The sequence below is a fragment of the Rhinatrema bivittatum genome, chromosome 3 (genome assembly GCF_901001135.1).
Source record: "Rhinatrema bivittatum chromosome 3, aRhiBiv1.1, whole genome shotgun sequence".
NCBI classification, from domain to species: Eukaryota; Metazoa; Chordata; class Amphibia; order Gymnophiona; family Rhinatrematidae; genus Rhinatrema; species Rhinatrema bivittatum.
Window position 1 is genome coordinate 453,248,242 of NC_042617.1, and position 24,131 is coordinate 453,272,372.

Below are 24,131 nucleotides of genomic sequence, written 5' to 3' on the forward strand. Positions count from 1 at the left end.
CTCCCGCCCTTTCCCCCCCTACCTTTTTCTTTTTTTTTTCTTGTTGAAAAACTTACTTCAGCCCTGGGGCTGAAGTAAGTTGCGCGCGCCGGCTGACTGCCGGTGTGCGATCCCCGGCACAGTGGCCATGAGAAGGCCTCTGGCCACGCCCTCCTCCCCCGGACTGCCCCACCCCCTCCCCGCCCCCGGACCGCCCCTTTTTGCAAGCCCCAGGACTTACACGCGTCCCGGGGCTTTACGCACGTCGCTGGGCCTTTTGAAAATAGGCCTGGCACGCTTATGACCGGTTACACGCGTATATCCTCCGGATTTACGCACATAACCCTTAGAAAATCTGGCCCCTATTGTTTTATTCTAACGATTGTGTATGTGATCGGTAAGATGAATTTTAAATGTAATATTTATTCTGTATTTATTTTTTGTAGCCCCTGATGCAGCCTTAATTTTAGGCAGCCAGATTCGGGCGATTTCAATATTTTCCTCACTGTATTGTGCTACTTTGTTTCCTTAATAAATATATCTCTGCAACTAAGACGACAGGTCTGCGTTTGTTGTATCTGCTTCCGAAAGTTAGTCAGATACACTTATCCGGCTAACTTTAAGATAGCCAGGTATATTCAATGGCACTACTGAATATGCCAGCTAAGTTAGTCAGATAAGTGTATCCAGCTTACTCGCTGAATATAGATCCCAGGATGATCAACCTAATAGGTAGAAAAAAGGGCATAAAGTGCATAAAGTCTATTAAAGCTTTCAAGGATTGGGGAGAAAACCAGCACAATTTAAATCTTACAGACAATAATCATTGGAGGAGTAAAACAAATAAAGAGAATTGGCTGCCTTCAACCTAATTACTTAGTTATAGTACACAGTAAAAGAGTAAATATTAGCAGAAAAAAGCCATATTTGCCTACCCAATTTGCCCAATTGGCATTCTTTCACTTTGGATAGATAAAGCATTTAGGGATTCATTTTCCAAACTCCACTCTGCAGGGGCAGGTTAGGGATGTTCAAGGCTGGGTTAGGAAGTACCTACACAGATTGCTATTTTGTTAGCAGTAAACATATCTGAATTGTTCCGTATGCTTTTCCACCTGCTAATTTTGAGTAATGGAAGTGAAATTGCACTTGTCTTTTGTTTGCAGTTTTTGGATGGGCGGTCTAGGTTAAGTGGTTGGGGGTTAGAGTGAAGTAGGTGGACTGGTGAAAGTGGCAGCGAATTGGTGACCACAAGTATGCACACAAGGATTTTCAGAAGTGGAGTACGTGCATTCTTTATAAAATGCATGCCTCCACATATTACTCTGGGTTATTATGTACACATGTTCTAATTATTATATGCATAAAATATCTGTGTTTAGCTTTACACAATTGGTTCCGAAAGTATGTGTTTTCCTGCATTTTAAACATTCTCATGTACTGAAATGTACATAAGTACTTTCAGGGCAGACGTACATGATATTTTATAAACTTATAAATTACTAGTATAAATCTCTGCAGGTTATTTATGCATGCATTTGGTGACTTAGACTATTGAAAATTGGGCTCTCTAATTCTCTTACTCAACCAAACACTAGTTTCCCTCCCTTCCTGGTCTTTTACCTGAACTTTCAACTGTTTTCCTACCACTGCCTATCGTATCTGTCCCAAGCATGCCGAGAATCTGTTAAGCACCTAGGGGCCGATGAATAAACTCTCTTAATGTGCCCCAGGCGCCCCCAAGGTGGGTGCCATACAATATTTAAATGAGGGGGTCGCTTGCACGACCCTAGCACACCCTTGCTAACGCTAACCAATCGGTTTTCGTGACTGCCGCGAGCCGATCATGAAAACCGACGCCGAGTTAATCGGCGTCGGTTTTCCTTACTGGTGGACAGCCACGAAAACCGACGCCGATAAACCCGGCATCGGTTTTCGTGACTATCGTTCGCCGGAAAAACAGTGCCAAGTGTATCGGTGTCGGTTTTTGTGACTGTCCGCCGGTAAGGTTAACCGACACCGATAAACTCAGCATCGGTTTTCATGCTGGGTCCAACTGTCAATTTGGGTTTTTTTGTTTTATTTCTTTTATTTTTCATCTTCTTTTGATGCGCACACCTATTAACGCCTGCTCCTGGCAGGCACACAGATGCTTTATCTTTCCCATACATTCAGACACTCACAATCCCCCCCTAACATGCAGTCACACACACACATACACACACTGTTTCTCTCTTCCACAAATGCAATTACACACACATGCTCTCTCTCCCACACATGCAATCTCACACACTTGCCCTCTTTCTCTCTCCTTCACAAGCAATCACGCACACACACTCTCTCCCCCACATATGCAATCACGCACACATATGCTCTATTTGTCTCACCTACACATGCAATCATGCACACTGACTTTCTCTCTCTCCCACACATACAATTACACACACATGCTCTCTCTCCCACACATGCGCTCTCTCCCACACATGCAATCATGCACATATGCACTCTCTCTCTTTCATATATGCAATCACACACACATCTCTCTCCCACACATGCAATCATGCACACATGCACTCTCTCTCTTTCATATATGCAATCACACACACATCTCTCTCCCACACATGCAATCATGCACACATGTGCGCTCTCTCTCTTTCATATATGCAATCACACACACATCTCTCTCCCACACATGCAATTACGCACTCACACTCTCTTTGTCTCACCTACACATGCAGTCATGCACACACACACACTGACTCTCTCTCTCTCCCACACATGCAATCACACACAAAATGAATCCAGTGTATATCAGTAGCAGCAGCCTTCCAGATGTTTTTATTTTGATTTTTAAAATACCTGTTATTTCACTTTGATACATTTTTCATCCAAAAATAGAACTTCAGCAACAGTTTGTATTGTATGTTCAGTTAGCTTGTTTATTTGAGCTAATGGGATGCTGAGACCTTTGGGGTATGTCTAATTTTTTCAAAGTTTTTTTGATGTCTGAAAAGCTGTTTATCTTTAAACCACTTACCAAATTCTTTATCAGCTTAGAAACATCATTTTCTTTTTTCTTGGAGACTGCACCTGACACATCCGTGTTTCATTCTTCTGCTTCAGGAATGTATTCTACCAAACATATTTTCTTGCTGGAACATTTTCCGGATTGTCCCTCTTACCATGTCCTCATGTAACTCGGTAACAGGGATAAAGTTGATAAAGAATGTATTTTTCACCATGGGTAGCACTGAGGATTAAATGAAAAAAGAATGGGACTATGATTACAAATGGTGGTTTTTCTTTTATCAGTTTTTTCCACATATTACCATCTCTTTAAAGAATAGAGAAAATATTTAAAAGGTGATATCATGATAGTTACAATTGGTTTTATTAGTATGTGTTAATATTTACTTACTGTTTGGCATTAGATTGGTGATATTATGTTTAAACCAATCAGTTCATTCTAGTAAGGCTAGATATCCTTTTGGATAAGATATTTTGGGTTCCATATGTTAAATTCTGTGTAAATGAAATGTGCCATGTTGGTGTGAGGTGTTTTGATTCATGGCACAATATATAAAGCATTGCTGACAGTAAACATAGTCAGCTGAGCCGACATGACATACTCCAGCCTGTTCTACTGTGAAAGCAAATCTGATTGTTTTATTGAAAAAGCTGGAAAACTCTTGCATAATTCTTGTATGAAGTAACAGATTCTTAACCTGTTCTTTTGCTGCATCAAGGTGATACTAGAGTTCCAAAAGGAATTATCTATCCATGTTTATATTTTTACTATGGATTTGTACCTCTAATTTACCTAATGGTGATGAAGTAAAGCTTTAATTGGTAAATAACTTCTTGTTTATGCTCTTGCAGGTAGGAAAGACAGGAGCCTATCTTCAGTTCCTGAGTATCTTGTCCAGAATGCTGATTAGATTGACGGAAGTAGATGTTTATGATGAGGAAGAAATTAATATCAGTAAGTTCTTGCCCTGGGGGACAGTGCATTGTCATATATTTGAAAGCAAAGATACACCTCTTCTGATATCTGGATTAAAAAAATAATTGTGTTTAACCTAAGTGGTATCTGAAAGGCTGTAATTTTGTCATGCATCAGCAAAGATAATTGGCTAGAACTAATAATAAAGTCAATTTACATGATAAAAATGCTGTAGAAATCTACATAAAGAAGTCAAAATCTAACACATCTTAATCCTTTCACTGCCAAGCACTTGTCTTACCAGATCAGTGCTGGAAGCGTTGGGAGCAGGTAGGAGGTTACCTCGCTCCCGGCTGGGTTTCTGGGGGTTCAGGGGGTTTGGGGGAGGATCAGTGCTGGAAGTACTGGCAGCAGGTAGGAGGTCACTGAGCTGAGTTTCTGGGAGTCTGGGAGGTGGGTGCTAGAATTTTGATTGTAAGTGGAGAGAGGATGGGAAGGGGCCTACAGGAAAGCTTTTGCAATGCAAAACGGGAAAGGATGGGATGGGAGCACTCAGCGCCTCCCTCCCCCCAAAATAAGCCTTCCACCGTTGTTTTTTTTTAGTTGACAAGTTTTTTATTAAAGTTTTATAACAATAATACAAATAATATATAAACAAAGTACAAGTCTATACATATGAACATCCATAGCATATAATACAAATGCAGCGACTTTTACATGAACTCACAAATGATCATTTATTGAAGGAGAAGAAAAGGAAAAAAGATTAAATAAATATAGCTGAGAAAAGTAAAAAGAAGTAAATAGAAAAGAAACAATAAAATCAGGTGAGGAAAGAAAGAGAAAGGTACCTCTTGTAAAAGATTATCATGCCAGAGGGTTAGACACATACACTGTGAAAAGTAAATATTACATTGAATTAATGTAGGCGTCTAATGGTTTCCATACTTGAGACCATTTGCCTAAACGGCCGCACTTAACAGCCATAGCCTTCTCGTATTGGGTATATAAGCATACTGTATTCCACCATAAGTGTTTGGATAACAGCTCGCTTCGTTTCCAGTTGGACATAATATTATGCTGGGCAATAGTCAAAAAAAAATCTAGAAGTTTCCGATGTGGCATGGAGAGAGAAAGAGACGGATACGCCCCTTTAAGAACGGTTAATGAATACGATAAAGGGAGGTTAAGATTCAAAATGTTTGAAATCTTGTCCCAAATGTGTCCCCAAAACGTGAATACAAAGGGGCAATCATATAACATGTGTGTTAATGAGGCATTCGGGGCCGAACAAGACCAGCATGCATGAGTCTCTAGTAGACCGGCTCTATGTAGTTTCCATGGAGTCCAGACCGCTTTATGAAGAATAAAAAAAGATGTTTGTGTCAAACTGGACGAGAGCGAGATACGGGAGGAAATATTCCAGATATAGTTCCACATAGATGGTGTAATTTTAATATCTAAATCCGATGACCATGCGGAATGCATCATTGTCAGGCTATGCCATGACGAAAGCTTCTTTATCAGTTTATATAAGCGTGACGCTAAATGACCTTTGTCACCCTGTGTCTGGTAGAATTCCCATAAATAAGGAGATTGGTCATAATTGGGCGTATGTAAGATATAGGGCTGTAAGGCAGCTCTCAATTGTTGCCAGGCATAGTATTGAGTTTCGGGTAGCCCAAAGCGCTCAGTCAGATGAGAGAATGGTAATAACTTACCAGTCTGCAAAATAGAGGAGATCAACCATATATTACACCGAAACCATATGGGCCAGAAAAGCGAAGTGTTTCCAATCTTACGGGAGGAGTTATGCCATAGGGGTGCCAAAGCAGAGGCTCGCCATTCTAAAGAGTGTTCTGGCCTTCTTGAGTCTATTTCAGAAAAAGCTCTATGCAGAGGTCTCAAAATGTTCATACGAGGTGAGGGAGAGATACCAGGAAAACAGTACAAAGGGAAAGGAGCTAAAGCATCCTGTTCGATATGGAGCCATCTAGGAGGAACTGTACCCAAATGATCGAAATCAAAATAATAATATCCTTGTTGCAAGATAAAAGCTAAATGATATGAATAGAAATCTGGGAAATTCACTCCACCATTGCTTCGAACATTCTTTAATTTGGAGAGGGCAATATGTGGGGCTTTGTTGTGCCATAGAAAACGGACTAATAATCTGTCTACCTGCTTGTAAAAATCAGAGGAAAAGAATACAGGTATCATGTTCAAGATATATGTAATTTTTGGCGCCAATACCATCTTAATAGTATCCAGTCTACCCCACCACGTAAGATGAAGGGGAGACCACTGTAAAGTAATATCCTTTAAAGAGCGTATAATTGTTGATTCACTATGAGTAATAGTATCTAAAGGATAGCCTTCCACCGTTTTTAATGCATGGAATACATTTGGTCTGGGCTTTCAAGATGGCATTTTTAAACAATGTCCTTTCCTGATGTAAACTCTTAACTTTTGAAGTTGCACCTTTTAGGTGTGTTTCTATTTTTCACATTTTATCAAAGTCTCCATTTTGAAAGTTAAATGCTAGAGCAGTAGGTTTTGAAATTGTCCTCCCTCCAGTTATTAAGTCAGATTTATCATGATTGTATATTTTATCAATATAAATGGATGTTCCTCCTTATCTTATAACCCTTGCAGTTGTGTTACTTTAATATTATTTTTTATATATAGTTCCTCTCTTCCTCTCTTTCTTCCTATCCTGTCCTTCCTGGATAGATTATAGACTGGTATAACTATATCTCGATCATGGTTTTCTGTGTACCATGTCTCTGTGAGCACCATTATATCCAATTCAGCCTCTTCCATGACTGCGTCTAGATCTGAGACTTTATTTCCCATCCTAAGATCATTAGTGTACATAGCCCTTTTATCCCATTTATCTATAAAAATTTACTTATCTGAGTACTTTTACTTAACTTAGGGCTTTGTCTACCCATTCCCATTGATCCTAGTTTAAAATCATCCTAAGTAGGTTTGGCTATCGGTTTTGGAAGATGCTGTGCCCTTTTCTTTCAATGAACCCTATCAATGTTCAACATTTCTTGGAATATCTTCCCATGGTCCAGGAAGCTGAAATGCTTTTGTCGAAAATATCTACATAGTAATTGATTCATCTCCAGAATGTAGTCTTCCCTGCCTGTGCCTTTTTCCTTGTTTGGGAAAACTGAGAAGAATACCACCTGTGCACCTCTCTGCTTAACCCTCTCTCCCAGAGCCATGAAGTCATTGTTTATCACATTGTGTGGTGTCCAGTAGAACCAATCTTACCAACATGGATTTATTTATCTTTTATTAAAAGTTTTTATAAACTACTTATAATAGAAACACCATGCTAAGCCACATTATTTAGGAGTCAGTAGACTTGATGATTCTCAGCAATCTCTCTATAATGTTTCAGGGAAATGCCACTCTCAGACTGTAGATGACCAACTGAGATCATTGCACCATGGCTTCTTTAATAACAGGAAATAATGGCTGTACTAGTCCTGAACCGCTTTGCTGATACTTTTGAGTGTTGAGGGGGTGTTACCTCTCCTCTGTGGTGGGACGCCACGGACCTCTCTCACACAGCAGGACACTGCCAGGACCACTGCCTCTAGCTCCCCTCTTTAGGTGCACACATACCCAGCATCACAGTATTTAACTGACGCGTGACAGGAAAAGGCTGTGGCACCCATTGATGACATCATCAGCATTAGCCCTATAAAAGGACTCTCTAGAGCAGTGATTCTCAACCGGTGTGTCGCCAAGCACCGGCAGGTATGTTACAGCTCCCGGTGTCCCCCTGCCCCAGTTGGGCTTCCCTTCTCCCCAGGGCGGACTGGCCTATCAGGGGATTGATCATCTCCTGGTAGGCCGATGCAGTTACTAGTGGAGTAATGCTGCATCGGCTGGCAGCGGCTGAAGAGCGGAGAGACCCTGCGTGCCGCTGCCAGAGGCGTGGCTGGCAGCAGCTGAAGAGCGCAGAGATGATGCATGCTGCCGCCGGAGGCCAGGCCGGTAGTGGCTGAAGAGTGGAGGCCAGGGTTTATTGGGCCAAACAATGAGAAGGATCTCCACGTGAGAGAGGAATCTTGCTTGTGTGTGTATAAGTGGCAGCTTTGCGTGTGTGTGGTAGAATGCGTGCCTGGATACATGAATGGCAGCTTTGTGTGTGTGTGTTAGAATGGGTGCCTGGGTGCGTGAGTGTCAGCTTTGTGTATGTGTGGTAGAATGGGTACCTTGGTGTGTGAGTGGCAGCTTTGTGTATGTGTGTGGTAGAATGGGTGTCTGGGTGCGTGAGTGGCAGCTTTGTGTGTGTGTGTGTGGTAGAATGGGTGCTTGGGTGCATAAGTGGCAGCTTTGAGTGTGTGTGTGTGTGTGTGTGTGTGTGTGTGTGTGTGTTAGAATGGGTGCCTGGGTGCGTGAGTGGTAGTTTTGTGTGTACGTGTTGTAGAATTGGTGCCAGGGGTGTGAGTAGCAGCTTTGTGTGTGTGTGTAGTAGTAGAATGGATGCCTAGGTGCGTGAGAGCTTGTATGTGTGGTAGAATGGGTGCCTGGGTGCATGAGTGGCAGCTTTGAGCGTGTGTGGTGCCTGGGTGCATGAGTGGCAGCTTTATGTGTGTGTGGTAGAATGGGAGCAAGTGCATTTGTGAGTGATTGTGAGCTTGTATGTAAGTGAGAGAGCATGTGTGTGATTGAGAGATAGACTGGTCAGAGGTGATGTGTTTTTGTGAGAGAGACTGCTCAGGGAGGTGATGTGTTTCTGTGGGAGAGACAGAAACTGGTCAGGAAGATGACTGGTGTGTGTATGAGAGACAGAGACTGGTCAGGAAGATGACTGGTGTGAGTGTGAGAGACAGAGCTTGGTCAGGGAGGTGACTGGTGCGTGTGTGTGAGAGACAGAGACTGGTCAGGGAGGTGACTGGTAGGGATGTGAATCGTTTTTCTGACGATTGAAAATATCGTACAATATTTTCAAACTCGTCAGAAATTGGGGATTCCCTGAAACCAATAGGAAAACCCCACAAAATTGTTCGCGGGGTTCTCTTATCGTTTTGGGGGAGGGCGGGAAAATGGCACACAAAAACAACCCCTAAACTCACCCCGACCCTTTAAAACACATCCTTTAGTTTCCCCCACCCTCCCGACTCCCCCCAAAACTTTTAAAAAGTACCTGGTGGTCCAATGGGAGTCCCGGGAGTGATCTCCCCCTCTCGGGCCGTCGGCTGCCAGTAAACAAAATGGCGCCGACAGCACTTTGCCCTTAGCATGTGACAGGGTATCCGTGCCATTGGCCGGCCCCTGTCACATGGTAGGAGGAATGGACGGCCCGCGCCATCTTTAAAAATGGTGCGGGCCATCCATTGCTCCTACCATGTGACAGGGGCCGGCCAATGGCACGGATACCCTGTCACATGCTAAGGGCAAAGGGCTATCGGCGCCATTTTGATTAGTGGCAGCTGACGGCCCGAGAGCAGGAGATCGCTCCCGGGACCCCCATTGGACCACCAGGTACTTTTAAAAAGTTTGGGGGGGGGGGGCGGGAGGGTGGGGGAAACTAAAGGATGTGTTTAAAAGGGTCAGGGTGGGTTTTCTGTTTATCGGCTCAGGCGCAGCCGATAAAAAAAAAACCGATCGGACTGCACGAAAAAAATTTCCCGATAGTCCCTGAACCCGGAATCGGAACCGATTCCGGTTCCAATTCACATCTCTAGTGACTGGTGTGTCTGTGAGAGACAGGGACTGGACAGGGAGGTGACTGGTTGTGGGCCCTAAGTAAGAGGACCTTGAGGACAGTGCTTCAGCAGCCACTGTTGCATCTAGTGTGTGCTATTGGCCTGCAAGGGAAAGGAGTAGGAGTTTCTGGAGAAGGTAAGTGAAGGTGGCTTTTGAAGTTTATTTTTCTTGATTGACTGCCATTTTTATTATTGGATATTATGTGATGTTTTTGCTGTTTTGAAATATTTTATTGATATTTGGACAATTTTTAATAATTTTTATGAGTTTTTAATTATTGGATGTTATTCTGTTCATCAGCTGTTTTGTAACATTTATTAGTATAGTTTTACAATTATTTCTGTGTGGGGATCTACAGCAGCTTGACTTGTTCTGTTTGCCTAGCAAGAGGTGTATTAGTGTTTAGGGCCTAGTTTAGTATTTGTAGTGTTTCCTTTTCATAGATAGGGTTGTTACTGTTTGAGTGTGTTCCATAATACAGGTGTAATTTTGTGCGGGTTAGTTTATGTACATTATTGCAGATCCTGGAACTAGGTGCTATATTTCTTTCCATTTCTCCAGGTTTGCATTGCATGCAGAGTGGCTTTTTTTGTTTTCCATTCCAGTTTGTCTCCATATTTATCATTTGTGGTCTTTCTGTACTTGGTGAAGGTCAGTTCTGTGAGTGTGACCGAGGTGAGGTATTTTACTAGCATGTAGGCATTTGTATCAATCTTATTAGTTGTGTTTGTTGTGAAGGACTTCAAAGGGGCGTGGGAAAAACACTGTGGATCCATAAAGTCAAGAGGCCGTCAATGAAGAGTGGGTGGCTCGCCAGAATGACGGCTACTGCTTGGAGATAATACCCTTATTCAATAAACATACACATGGTTACTGTGACTCCAACATCGCTCTAAGCTTCAACAGCAAGAGGAAATGTGGAAAAAAGGATTTGCACTCACAAAGCGGGGGAGTAGCTGGCTTGTTACGGCGGTTACTACCCCAAACCAAATAAGCCTGATACTTCACTTTCAATGCATATCCAGCATAGCTCTCTGCTTCAACGGCAGGGGAGAAGAAAAACTGATACTTCACGCATAACCAGCATAGCTCTCTGCTTCAATGGCAGGGGAGAAGAAAAACTGATACTTCACGCATAACCAGCACAGCTCTCTGCTTCAATGGCAGGGGAGAAGAAAAACTGATACTTCACGCATATCCAGCATAGCTCTCTGCTTCAACGGCAGGGGAGAAGAAAAACTGATACTACACGCATATCCAGCATAGCTCTCTGCTTCAACGGCAGGGGAGAAGAAAAACTGATACTTCACGCATATCCAGCACAGCTCTCTGCTTCAACGGCAGGGGAGAAGAAAAACAACCAGTAAGGGCTGAATAACATAGTCTGGGTAAAACAAATAAGCATGGGTGTAGCTTGCTTATTGCGGCGGTTACTACCCCTAACTAATCAAGCTTGATATTTCACTTGGATGCAACTCCATCACTGCTCTCTACATCAATGGTGGGGGTGGAAGGGAAATAGAACCAAAGAGCTAAGAGAAACAGATAAGTATGAGAAAAGAAAATGTGTGAAGCTTACTGGGCAGACTGGATGGGCCGTTTGGTCTTCTTCTGCCGTCATTTCTATGTTTCTATGTTTCTATGTTTCCTCAATAAGACATGCATTAGTGGTAAATTACTGTCTTTTTATAAGGAGGGGCATTCTGCCTGCCAGTAAAGGGAGTTTGTATTGCTTTTACTGAGATGTCATCAGAGCCAGAATATCTTTTTTGTATGGTGAGTTGTATGGGTAATGCTCTAATTCTGCTGTGCATCCATGGTTGGGGGTTGAGGGGGGTCCCTGAGGATGAAGAATGTATGTCTACATTTATCCCTGTGATGGTCACATGTTCAGTGTGTCACACATGTGAGAACCGTCTGTCAGGTGTGTCCCGGCCAAAAAATGGTTGAGAACCATTGCTCTAGATGTCCCTACATCACCTCAACAATGGGTCTCCTGCATTCCTTGTGCAATGTGTATTACTTTTCCTGCATTCGTTGTTCCTGTGTCCTGCTTCCTGTTTCTCCAATCTGCCTTGCCTCGTCTCTTCAGCCTGCTCTTGCTCATCATACCTAGCTCCACCTGTCTTTCACCCATCGATCCACTCAGTCTCTGTCCGAGTCCTGTCAAATAAAGCCCAGCTCCCTCCAGCAATCTATCGGACCGATACAGTACAGTGCACTCTGACGGAGCGCACTGTTAACCCGCCATTGGACGCGCATTTTCCCTTACCCCTTATTCAGTAAGCGGCCGAAAACACGCGTCCAATCCCCCGAACCTAATAGCGCCCGCAACATGCAAATGCATGTTGACCTACCTAGTAGGTATTCCCACGCGATTCAGAAAACAAAATGTGCAGCCAAGCCACACATTTTGCTTTCAGAAATTAGCGCCTACCCAAAGGTAGGCGCTAATTTCTTCGGGCACCGGGAAAGTGCACAGAAAAGCAGTAAAAACTGCTTTTCTGTGCACCCGCCGACTTAATATCATGGCGATATTAAGTCGGAGGTCCCGAAACTTTCCAAAAGTAAAAAAAATAATAATTTGAAGTCGGCCCGCAGGTGTCGGGTCGAAAACCGGACGCTCAATTTTGTCGGCGTCCGGTTTCCGAGCCCGTGGCTTTCAGCAGGCTCGAGAACCGACGCCGGCAAAATTGAGCATCGGCTGTCAAACCCTCTGACAGCTGCCGCTCCAGTCCAAAAGGAGGCGCTAGGGACGCCTCCTTTTACCTGGTTTTACTGCCGGGCCTAATTAGCATACTGAATCGCACGCACAGGGGAGTGGGCCGCTCTCCCGCGGATTTTACTGAATCGGCCCGTATATTTGTAAAAGCTGACACCCATCCACTCCTCCACAGAACCCATGGTCAAGGGAAGGGTATAACACCTAAGGAAAACCTTACAGCCTTGCACACACACCACTCCCCACACTCCCACACCCTCTTAAGCCACACAAAATTTAATTAATGCCTTGTAACAGATTTTACATGGAAAAGAACATGCTCAAGTACAGTCTTCTAAGGCAAAATATCACTTATAACATATATATTATATTTACATGCACTGCTGTGGTGCCCATCAGAAAACTCTGCAAAAAAGACCCTTGGAATTCCTATGGAATTTATATCACCTCAGAAAGCCATGAATAAATGTATTTACCATTACAATATAGTAAACCTGCCATACCAAAACAGTCCTAACTACAAACAGGAGTGGAGGGGTAGCCTAGTGGTTAGAGCAGTGGGCTATGAACCAGAAGACCAGCGTTCAAGTCCTGCTGTTGCTCCTTGTGACCTTGTTCCATTGCCTCAGGTACAAACTTAGAGTGGGAATATTGAAATACCTTCGGTGCCTGAATGGAATCCACTTTGAAGTGCTGCAAAAAGTGCAATATAAATCTAAATAAACAAACAGTAGCAACCTTATCTATGAAAAGGCAATACTGCAAATATTATGCTAGGCCCTAAAACACCAATACACTTCCTGTTGGGAAAACAGAACAAGCCAGGCTGCTATAGATCCTGACCCTGCCAGCTCACCTCAGTCACATATGCAGAATACAGACAGAGACCCTAACCAAATACAGAATAGAGTCCAGAAAGTATAAATAGAAACATGCTAAGAACTGAACTGAAACCCACAACATTTTGAATCCCTAAACCCAGAGTATAAGCCTACAGCTGTGAGGCTGAATACCTCTGACAAGGATAGGGTTGCCAACTGGTTCCAGGTTTTCAGAACAGGTCAACCCAGCCCTGGTTTTACCCCATTGCATGCTGGGACTTATTCTGATTTCCTTATTGCATTGCCTAACCAAAGTAAGGTTATAAGTACCTGCATGCAGGGGGAGTAAAACAAGCACTGGATCAACCTGTCCTGAAAATCTGGAGCTAGTTGTCAACTCTAACCAAGGACATGAGTCTACAGAGTTTACAGACATGAGTCTGAATCTCTGCTCTCAAATGTTGAACTTAGTACTTCTGATAAATTATTTGTTTCTTTGTTTCCTGCTATTTTAAAACTGAAGCGAAGCTATCTCTGTTACTGTTGTTTGCTCTCTGAAGCTGCATGAATAAACCCTTATTGAATTGTTTAGTGGCCTGGCATAGCTCTCTAGCCTGTTTACCCATCTCAGTTTCTCATATTCAGACACTGATTTCATAGGTGAAATAGATAGTGGATAACTAGCACTCTTGATGCAGCTGATTATCCAATTTTCCTTCTCTCTGGGAATTTGATACCTGAACAACAAGCTATCCTAGCATAAAATATGATTTCTCAAACTACTCAAAACACAGATTGCAAAAAGAGATAAAATATTTTCCCTCTTGACAGTTTCATTGCCCATAAATAATCCCTGTTGATGAGGAACAAAAGCGTGAAAGTAAATAGCTTTTCTGTAATGATGCTCCAGGTCAGTGGCATTTTGGGTAAAAACATATGTTTACAACAGGAAGAACTGTCAGTAGTTCCTAAAAGACTAATTTTGTTTAGTTTCAGAAAATATAATTTGTAGCAGACGTATTGTGGTGGCACTGCTTTTACTGAGAAAAGCAGGGTTATGTCTTAAGTAGCTTTTATGTGGTTTGGAAACCACTGCTGAATGTTAGGTACCCATCCCCTTTTTTTCTCTATAATATTTATAATTAATATAACAAACTGTTACGGGATAGATTTTCTGAAACTAGACAAAATCAGGATTTCAGATGTAACAGAGATACCTTCCCCTCCCCATAAACCCTCTTGAAGTGGAGGATAGTTGTGGAATGCTAGCATTTTTTAATATTAGTACTCTAGTTCAAGGAGGCTGTGTGCAAAACATCTTTGCAGGGAAAGAAATGTTACCCATTCCTAAAACCGTCGCCATGGGTAGTTTCTGAAAGTATATCTAGTGGTTGAATTCTTTACTGTGCCGAAGCTATTTTTTTTTTCTAAGTGTAAGCCTTGGGCTAGGGCTCTGCACCCTCCGAGGACCTCAAAAGCCACACTTCAAATCCATTTTTTGGATGTCACCATCCATCCCTGATGTTACTTTGCTCTGGAGTATTCATTCTTTAAGGGGCATATGCTTGGGGAGGATAATTTTCAAACCTACCTTGCTATGTTAAAATGGATAACTTGTGAAACCTTTTTATGAAATGAACATGAAGCATACAGAGAGCAATTCTCAAAACCATTTCAGTAGGTAAGATATATATTTATAGACCTATATAGGCAACAACATCCTTAGCTCATTCTACATTGTCCGGATGAAGGAAGCATAGCTCTTGAAGGCTAGTCACAAATGTTTAAAGTTAGTAAAATAAAAATATATCTCATACAATTTGTATATTGACCTTTATTTTCAGAAATATATAGAACAGCTCTGTAAATGTGAACATTTACCCAAGCCAAAGAATGAATAGTTTCTGAATATTTGGTGGTGTCCATGTTTTTCAAACCTTTCGGAACATCTTTTTTTTTTCTTAACACATATGAAAATATTTTAGATTGTCTACAAACTGTGGATGTTCACTTGATATTGCAGATGCCAAAGAAGAAATGGATCAGAGTTATCACCAACCAGGGGATCTGTGGCCTGATCTAGAAATATTTAAGAAGATGACTTTTGACTATACAATTCATGACCCAAAGTATGATGACGCAAGCTTGATATGTTCAAGACATCAGAGCATAGGCAGCGAAGGTCAGCTTTCTCTCATTTAAATTATTCTTTTTTGAGTAGTATGTGTATTAGAATGTGGATAATTAAGTACCTGCTGCTCTTGGATACCACTTAGACTTACATAAATGGGAGCTTTCCATTCATTGCAATAAACAGAAAATTAATGGTCCATTTTCTAAAGATTTACCTGAGTGAAACCAGATTTTAGCCAAATAGATCTTATCTGTTCAGAATTCTCACCATTATCCAGCCACATTTGTGCAGGTAAAATCGGTACCTGCACAAATTTAGCTAGGTAAGGCAGGGAAATAGGTAGGGAGCTCCCGCTGTGGGCTTTTAAATTAAGCCAGGTAGCACAATATTCAGCACTGCCTGACTAAATTTAACTAGATAAGTGCAGCTCTATAAAAGGCAAGCCTAAATCGGACCACAGAAGTTTTGTGCAGTCAGACTTAGCTGAAAATTCAGCCTACATTTAGCCGAATAATTGAAATCAAAAGAGCTCAATTACAATATTGTATTGTATTTCTTAAGATGATTAGGCCATATGCACAAAAAACACTTCAATGTTTTTTGCCAGAGTTTTTATAATGATTTATTTATTTATTTATTTATTAAAGGCTTTTATATACCGACTTTCTTGATACAAATCAAATCAACTCGGTTTACATCGAACTAATCAGGAACAATAACCAATCAACGAGACATTTTAAAAGGAGCATAAAGTTACATTATAACAAGGAAGCCTTAACTGGGAGTAGAAAAAAAGAGTGGGAGAACGAAGACATAGTAATAATTACAATAGAGTCTGGGAGGGAGGCAAGGAGCCAACCTCATAGTAACTTATAATGATCACAAAGATAATATGTCCAGTTTGCAATCATTAAAAAAATGTGTCCAGAATTTTTAGCATTGCACACTAAGGGGTAGATTTTCAAAGGGGTACGCGTGTACCCCCCGAAAACCTACCCCAAACCCCCCCTACGCGCGCAAGCCCCGGGACGCGCATAAGTCCCGGGGCTTGCATGGAGGGGCATGTCGGGGGGGCGTGTCGGGGGTGTGCTGTGAGTGACGTAGCGTTTCGGGGGCGTGTCGCGAGTGACGCGGCGTTTCGGGGGCGGAGCCGCGGGCGTGGTTTCGGCCCGGGGGCGTTCCGGGGGCATGGCCGCAGCCTCCGGACCAGCCCCCGGACTGGAACATGGAGCGCGGCAGCCGGCCCGGGAAGGGAAGGGAAGGTGCGGGGGGGTGGAAAGAAAGTTCCCTCCGAGGCCGCTCCGATTTCGGAGCGGCCTCGGAGGGAGCAGGCAGCGCGCACCAGGCTTGGCGCGCGCAAGTTGCACAAATGTGCACCCCCTTGCGCGTGCCGACCCCGGATTTTATAAGATACGCGCGGCTATGCGCGTATCTTATAAAATCCAGCGTACTTTTGTTCGCGCCTGGTGCGCGAACAAAAGTACACGCTTGCGTAAATTTATAAAATCTACCCCTAAACGTTTACCTAGCACCTGTCAGTGATGCATGGAGAAAAGCAACTGGACCTGAGCATGGAGAATTCAGCTGAGGGGAAAGAGGTGATTCTAATCAAGTTTGGTGTGCTATGTCTTCTGTTTCATTTCCTTTATTGTTTCCCTTTTGTGGTTTGGTTGTGATCTTCTGGTGTGATTGTGTAGTTGTATCTCTTAGTTTCAGTTTGCCTCAAGTTTTGCCAGTCTATATATCAATAGTCAGACAGATAGAGTGTGGGTCTTGCTGGAGAGGGAAGAGGTAGTCGAGAGGACAGTGCATCAGCAGATTAGCCAGTTCATAGAGGTAGATAAGGAAGGGCAGAGTCCAGTATTAAGACCCAATAGTCACATGGAGTAAGACAGAAGGAGAACACAGGAGAAGGAGGCGGGAAGGGGAGGTCTTCAGAGTCACCAGCAGAGAGGCCCTAAATCATTGACCAGCAGTGTAAGAGATAGGCCCAGGGAGACAAGACTAAGCACCAGTGGTGCAGAGTCAAGGGCACATTTGCAAATTCTCAAAAATAGCCAAAAAGAGAACATCCTGGAATACAATCAGAGCATCCTGTTTGGCATATGTTCTACATAGAAGTCATTTGCTGTGAAGCAGAGCATCAAGAAGATTCTGGCAGCACATGCCAGAAGTTTATAATTTATTTATAATTTATTTAGTTATTTATAACTAGCTGGCCACGCGTTGCTGTGGCTCAGTCTGGTTTAATTTCACAATGCGCATTAGCTCCGCTCTGGCCATTCCAACTCCCTCCCCCACTTCCCTGGCGGTGGACGTACTGGCTCCGCGACTCTTTTACCCTTTCCTCCTCCTGGGTGTAAGTGTCCGGCAGTCCCTGCTCCCTCCCCCCTTCCGCAGCGGCAGAGGAACAGGCTGAGCCATTTCTCGGAGCGGCGACTCGTGTGCCCTTTTTTCCTCCCCTCTGTGTCACCCAGCACGTAGCGCAGAGGTCTATGGTCCGCACATGCACAGTAGAGCTGCTCTCTATTGCGCAATTGCGTCCATCGGTCGGAGCCCATTTATATTGTAGATAGCGTGTGTTGCTTTTACGTCCAACAGATGGCGCTGTTTTTCCCCCAAATCATGTTTTTACCTGTCACAGGTGTGACATCTATATAATATAGGTATATAAAAACACTCGCGAAATCGAATGCAACGTTGTGTCAAAATTTCAAAGCAATCGGTGAAGAACTTTCGGAGATTTAAGATTTTGAACAAACGAACATTTATATTTTTATTTATATAGATTTTGTAGTTTATAATTGTGTCTTAGGACCATCAAGTAAATTTGGCAATGATATGAGGACTACAGGTGCCCCAACAGGGAAAAGGCAGCCTGAAAACTTACATATCAGAGTAAGACAGGAGGTGGCAGTATTTCACCTTTTCAGCTTTTTAGTAAATCTTTCCTTGAAGGAAGGTAATTTACCATTTCCTTTGAAAGAGGCTTTACTGCGACCAGTTCTAAAAAAATTGAATTTAGTCGTGAATGACCTTAACTACTATCGACTGGTCTCTAATCTCCCCTTTTTGACTAAAATAATATACTAAATAAATAAATAAATAATTGACTAAAATAAAATACTACAGAATGCCACTGCAAGGATAATCATGAATGCACGCAAATCAGCCCACATAACCCCCATTTATTTATTTATTTATAACTTTTATATACCGAGGTTCAATTAACAAGATTAATTATCACTTCGGTTTACATTACAACCAGCAAAATAACATAGACAAAGTCTTGTTTTACAATGAACAGGGAATAATAACCTGGATAAAACAAAGAACAGGGAAGAAATAACCTGGAAAACATAAAATGGGTGAAGCAAGTATAGAGAATAGGGTTTGTATAACTTGGGCGAAAAGCAAGGAAATTAAATAGGGGAGGACTGTGAAGGCTTTTATTACATCACCTTCATGAATGTGGTAGCTCTGGAACTATGTTAGTGGTTTACCTCTTGCGTGAACCATTATCAGTGCATTGAGTTTAATAATGAGTATTCTCAAGGGCCTGAAACTACTACTGGACTGCCTCAAGGCTCAGCAGTTTGAGCTATGCCATCCTCAAAGACCTCCACTGGCTCCCCATCCCATCACGCATCCTATTCAAAACTCTCACTGTCATGCAATACCCAGCATATAACACGAGATATAGCACTATTGCAGTGATATCATGTAATATCTGTGATATTTTGGAAGACCTGGGCCAAATTCCCTTCCCTATAAAATCAGCTGCTTTGCAAATCCATGCAAATTAGCTCATGTGTAGGCAATCTGATGTACTGTAAATATATTAATGCAGCCAATTTAGAAAGTTGTTAGCTGGGTTAATTTAACAACACCTCCTGAGAAAGGGTTAATGAAATATGAGCGCACTGGGACCCTAACATGGGTCCCGAGGCTCCTGAAATAAATTTAAAGGACTTACAACAACAACAAAAAAGTAGGCCAAAATTACAAAACGTATGCAGAGATCAAACCTGACCCCTCTCCTCAATCCAGAGCTGCCACTCGAGGCAGCCCCGACAATCTAAGTGTAAAATTAAATTTGTGGTCACGCAACAACAATGATTAATCCCCCTGCAATTCAGTCAACAAGTTTGCCCCCATCCCCCCTTTCAAACAAAAAGTTGTTCATGGATCCCCCCGGTACCCCCTCATATACCCCATTACCTCAGAATCACAATATCCGGGAAGAGAAAGGGCCTGGGGTGCTCCCTAGCCCTGGGCTCAGTAGGTGCCATTTTCTAAGTACCTGGCCCTTGCCCTAGTCATGTGACTAGGCACAGTCAGATCAATGCCATATATACCAATGATATTTTTGGACTTTGTGGGTCTGGGGGGACTAGTATAGACCAACGCGATCCTTTCAATTTTGGGGATTGGGGAGTTTTGGGGGGGGGGTCTATGGCAGATTGTTTGTTTGAAAGGGGGGATGGGGATGGGTACCTTTGACCAACTTGTCAATTGGATTAGAAGGGGACCTTGCTTAAGGACTTGGCTGTAGAAGCAGTCCTGTGTTTTTCCTTTATATCTGCGCATCAGTACCGCAGACTATAAAAATGTCAGGGCTCATGTTGGTTGTCTCTGAATCTAATTCCTCTTTCCTGCCACCTTTCCCCCCTCCCCCTATCCTATCAAAGCAGTGAGCGATATTGCAGTTGCATCAGAAATATCAAGGCTTATTGGTTAAGGGTAGTAACTGTCACACCAGCAACTTATCCCCATGCACTCTTTTCTTCATTTCCATCCTAACCTTTAGGGATCCACAGTGTTTATCTCATGCCCCTTGAATTCTTTCACTGTTTTCATATTCACCACCTCTTTTGGAAGGGCATTCTAGGCATCCACCACCCTCTCTGTGAAGAAATATTTCCTGACATTGGTTCTGAGTCGTCCTCCCTGGTGTTTCATTACGTGAGCCCTAGTTCTACTGATTTCTTTCCAATGGAAAAGTTTTGACGTTAGTGCATCATTAAAACCTTTCAGGTATCTGCAGGTCTGCATCATATCCCCCATGCACCTCCTCTCTTCCAGATTATAAATATTCATATCCTTCAGCTTCTCCTCATAAGTCTTCCAATATTGACTCCACACCATTTTGATTGCCTTTCTCTGTACTGCCTCCATCCTATCTCTATCCTTTTTGAGATACAGACTCCAGAACTGAACACAGTATGCCAGGTGAGGCCTCATCAAAGACCTGTACAAGGGCATTAACACTTCCTTTTTCTTACTGATTATTCCTTTCTCTATGCAGCCTAGCATATTTTCTGGCTTTAACTAACTCCTTGCCACATTGCTTCACCATCTTCAATTTGCCAGACACTATCACCCAAGATCCCTCTCTTAGTCCGTGAACATCAGGCTTTCACCCCACATCCTCTCCTGGATTACCACATCCCAGATGCATGACTCTGCATGTCTTGTCATTGAATCCCAGCTGCCAAATCTTTGACCACTCTTCAAGTTGTCTTAAATCACTTTTCATTCTCTCCACTCCTTCAGGCATGTCCACTCTGTTGTAGATCTTAATATCATCCACAAATAGACAAACTTTTCATTATATCCCTTCTGCATTGTGGCTTACAAAGATATTGAACAGAACTGGCCCCAACACCGATCCCTGTGGCACTCCACTTAACATGTTCTTGCTTCAGAGTACATTCCATTTACCATTACACACTGTCTCCTATCAGTCAACCAGTTTGTGCTCCATGCTACCACCTTGGTGCTAATTCAAATAACATGATTTAATGCACACAGTTTGAGTTAGCGCCCACTATTATAATTCAAATAGTGCACACTAACTCAAATAGTGTGTACTAAATCAAAATAGTGCACACTAAACAAAAAGTAAAAAACAAAACAAAAGAAAACCTAATGAAACAAAAAAGGAGGGAAAAACAAAATGAACTGATAGTTTTATCAGTGCACATACCTAATGTTCAGTGAGTGCTTTTCCTGTCTCACTCAGGCTGGGGATAAGACAAAGGTTGGAAGGACTCAAAGACAGGGAAGATAAGTCAGTGCTGTGTGCAGTGTGTGTACTGCATAAAACAGGTCTGATTTCTCTGGGCCCTGCATGCTGCCCATTGATTACCACCCCTGGATCTAGGAAGAAGAAGCATGCATGAATATACAAGCTCTCAGAAAGGAATTCCTACAAATCTATGAGTCTCCACAGGTTTCGCTTGTTGCTGCAAGGTGCTAAGAACATAGCCAAAGAGCTGGTCTGGACCTGAGTATCAGGCAGTGGTTTTTTTTTTTTTTTAAATATGTACTTATTTCTTTATTTGTTTCGACGTTTTATATAACGTTCCATGTACAGATCACAACGGTTTACAAAAGTAACATTCATACTATATGTTGCACGTGTGGACCCTTGGCCCGAGGTCTTGTTGGCACTACCTCTGAGGGAGAACCCCGCAGGTCCCCACCATCGGGAGATGAGGCCGGAAGGGGAAGCAGAGGCCAGCAGGAGCTTCACCACTACCAGGCCTCGTTTCCCGCAGGTTGAGCCCTTGGGTACCAGGGCCAGCTGGTCTTAGGTGGGCCTCTGCGCGGATGATCCTGTAAGGCACAGCCAAGCGAGGCGGGCAGCTATTAGGGACCGATGGTCCGAGGCAGGCAGTAGAAGACGTGCTCAGGTCCAGTCCGAGGCAGGTGGCAGAAGACGTGGTCAAGAAGCAGGCTGGGTCAAGAGCCAAGGTCCATCCGAGGGGAGAAGAATAGGAACTGGAACGCAGGAACAGCAACTCAAGTACGCTGGAAGAAGACAGCGAGGAGACCTGTTGGCAAGCCGCCTGCTAGGAGCCCAATGCAGCCTTAAATAGTCTGGAGCTGGTGACATCATTGGGGAGGGCCGGCAGCAATTTCCCGCCACCAGCCCTTTAAGGCCCGGGAGGAGGCGCGCGTGCGTAGGAGGGACCTACAGTGGAGCGGCAGTTGGCAGCATCCTGGCCGCCGGAGAGGGCGGAGAGACTCCGGCGGCCCCAGGAAGGGACGGCTTTTGTTGGAAGCGGCTCCCTGATGCTGCCACGGAACCCGGGCTCGCTGCTGCGGCTGCAGAGCAGCGGGAGGTGAGCAAGGCTGACCATGGGGCTCCTCGATCGGCAGGCGTAACATTATAAATCAATGAATAAGAACATAACATAAGAAAATAAGATATGTTATACTGGGTCAGACCAAGGGTCCATCAAGCCCAGTATTCTGTTTCCAACAGTGGCCAGTTCAATTCACAAGTACCTAGCAAGTACCCAAACATTAGATAAATCACAAGTTACTATTGCTTATTAATTACTATAATAGCAGTTTATGGATTTTTCCTCTTGGAACTTATCCAAACCTTTTTTAAATCCAGTTACACCAACAGCTGTAACCACATCCTCTGGCAATGAATTCCAGAGGTTAACTATGCACTGAGTGAAAAATAATGTTCTTCACTTTGCTACTTGCTAATTTCATGGAGTGCCCCCTGGTCCTTCTATTATCTGAGAGAGTAAATAACTGGTTTACATTAATTTGTTCAAATCCTTTCATGATTTTGTAGACTTCTATCATATCCCCCCCTCAGTTGACTCTTCTCCAAACTGAACAGCCTTAACTTCTTTAGACTTTCCTCATAGGGCAGTTGTTCCATGTCCCTTATCACTTTGGTCACCCTTCTCTGCACTTTCTCAGGTGCAGCCATATCCTTTTTGAGATGTGTTGACCAGAACAATACAGCGGCATTATGACATTCTCCGTTTTATTTGCCATTCCCTTCCTAATAATTCCTAATAATTCCTAACATTCTGTTTGCTTTTTTGATCGTCACAGCACACTGGGCCGACAATTTCAATGTATTATCCTCTATAATGCCTAGACATCTTTCCTGGGTGGAAACTCCTAAGATAGAACCTAACATTGTGTAAATACAGCAAGGGTTATTTTTCCCTATATGCATCACTTAGCACTTGTCCACATTAAATTTAATCTGCCATTTGGAAGCCCAATCTTCCAGTCTCAGAGGGTCCTGCAATTCATCACAATCCGCTTGAGATTTAGCTACTGAGCACAATTTTGTGTCATCTGTAAATTTGATCACCTCACTCATCATGCCTCTTTCCAAATAATTTATATATATACTAGCCGTTAAGCCCGTAACAACGGGCTACATTAACATTTTTTTTCAGTCCATTTTCTCACCCCTCATTCTTCCCTCCCTCCCCTCATTCTCCCCCTCCCCCTCATTCTCCCCTCCCTCCCCTTATTCTCCCCTCCCCCCTCATTCTCTCTCACCTCTAGTCTCCCTCCCAACTCCCCCTCCCTCACTCTCTCCTCCCCATTCCCCCTCACTCTCCTCCCTCCCACTCCCCTCACTCTCTCCTCCCACCCCCCCACTCTCTTCCCCCTCCCCCTCTCCTCCCTCCCCTCCCCCTCACTCTCTCCTCCCTCCCCCTCCCCTCAATCACTCTCTCCTCCCTCCCCTCACTCTCTCTTCCCTCCCCCTCCCCTCAGTCACTCTCTCCTCCCTCCCCCCTCCCCTCAGTCACTCCCCCTATCTCAGCTCATTCACAACCCCTTCGGATGGTGCAGACGGAAGATCTCCGGGGGAGGTCCCTCCCTCGCGAGCGCGCTGCTGCCGCTACTGCTACTGCTCCTCGCCACGCCATTTTTGTTACAGGCAAGCTCTAACTGATGTGCTGCCCGCGCATGCGCGGTAGAGTTGCTCTCTACTGCGCATTTGCGGCACGTCGGTCAAGC

The 24,131-nt window shown here is 43.5% G+C and overlaps 1 protein-coding gene across 1 annotated transcript in view; it reads left to right on the forward strand.

Moving 5' to 3' along the window:
* GREB1 (growth regulating estrogen receptor binding 1) overlaps positions 1 to 24,131 on the forward strand; it is a 607,716-nt gene that overhangs the window by 484,847 nt on the left and 98,738 nt on the right. The window contains 2 exon segments of the mRNA XM_029595920.1: positions 3,859 to 3,961; positions 15,225 to 15,383. Coding sequence (XP_029451780.1) covers positions 3,859 to 3,961; positions 15,225 to 15,383 — 262 coding nt within the window.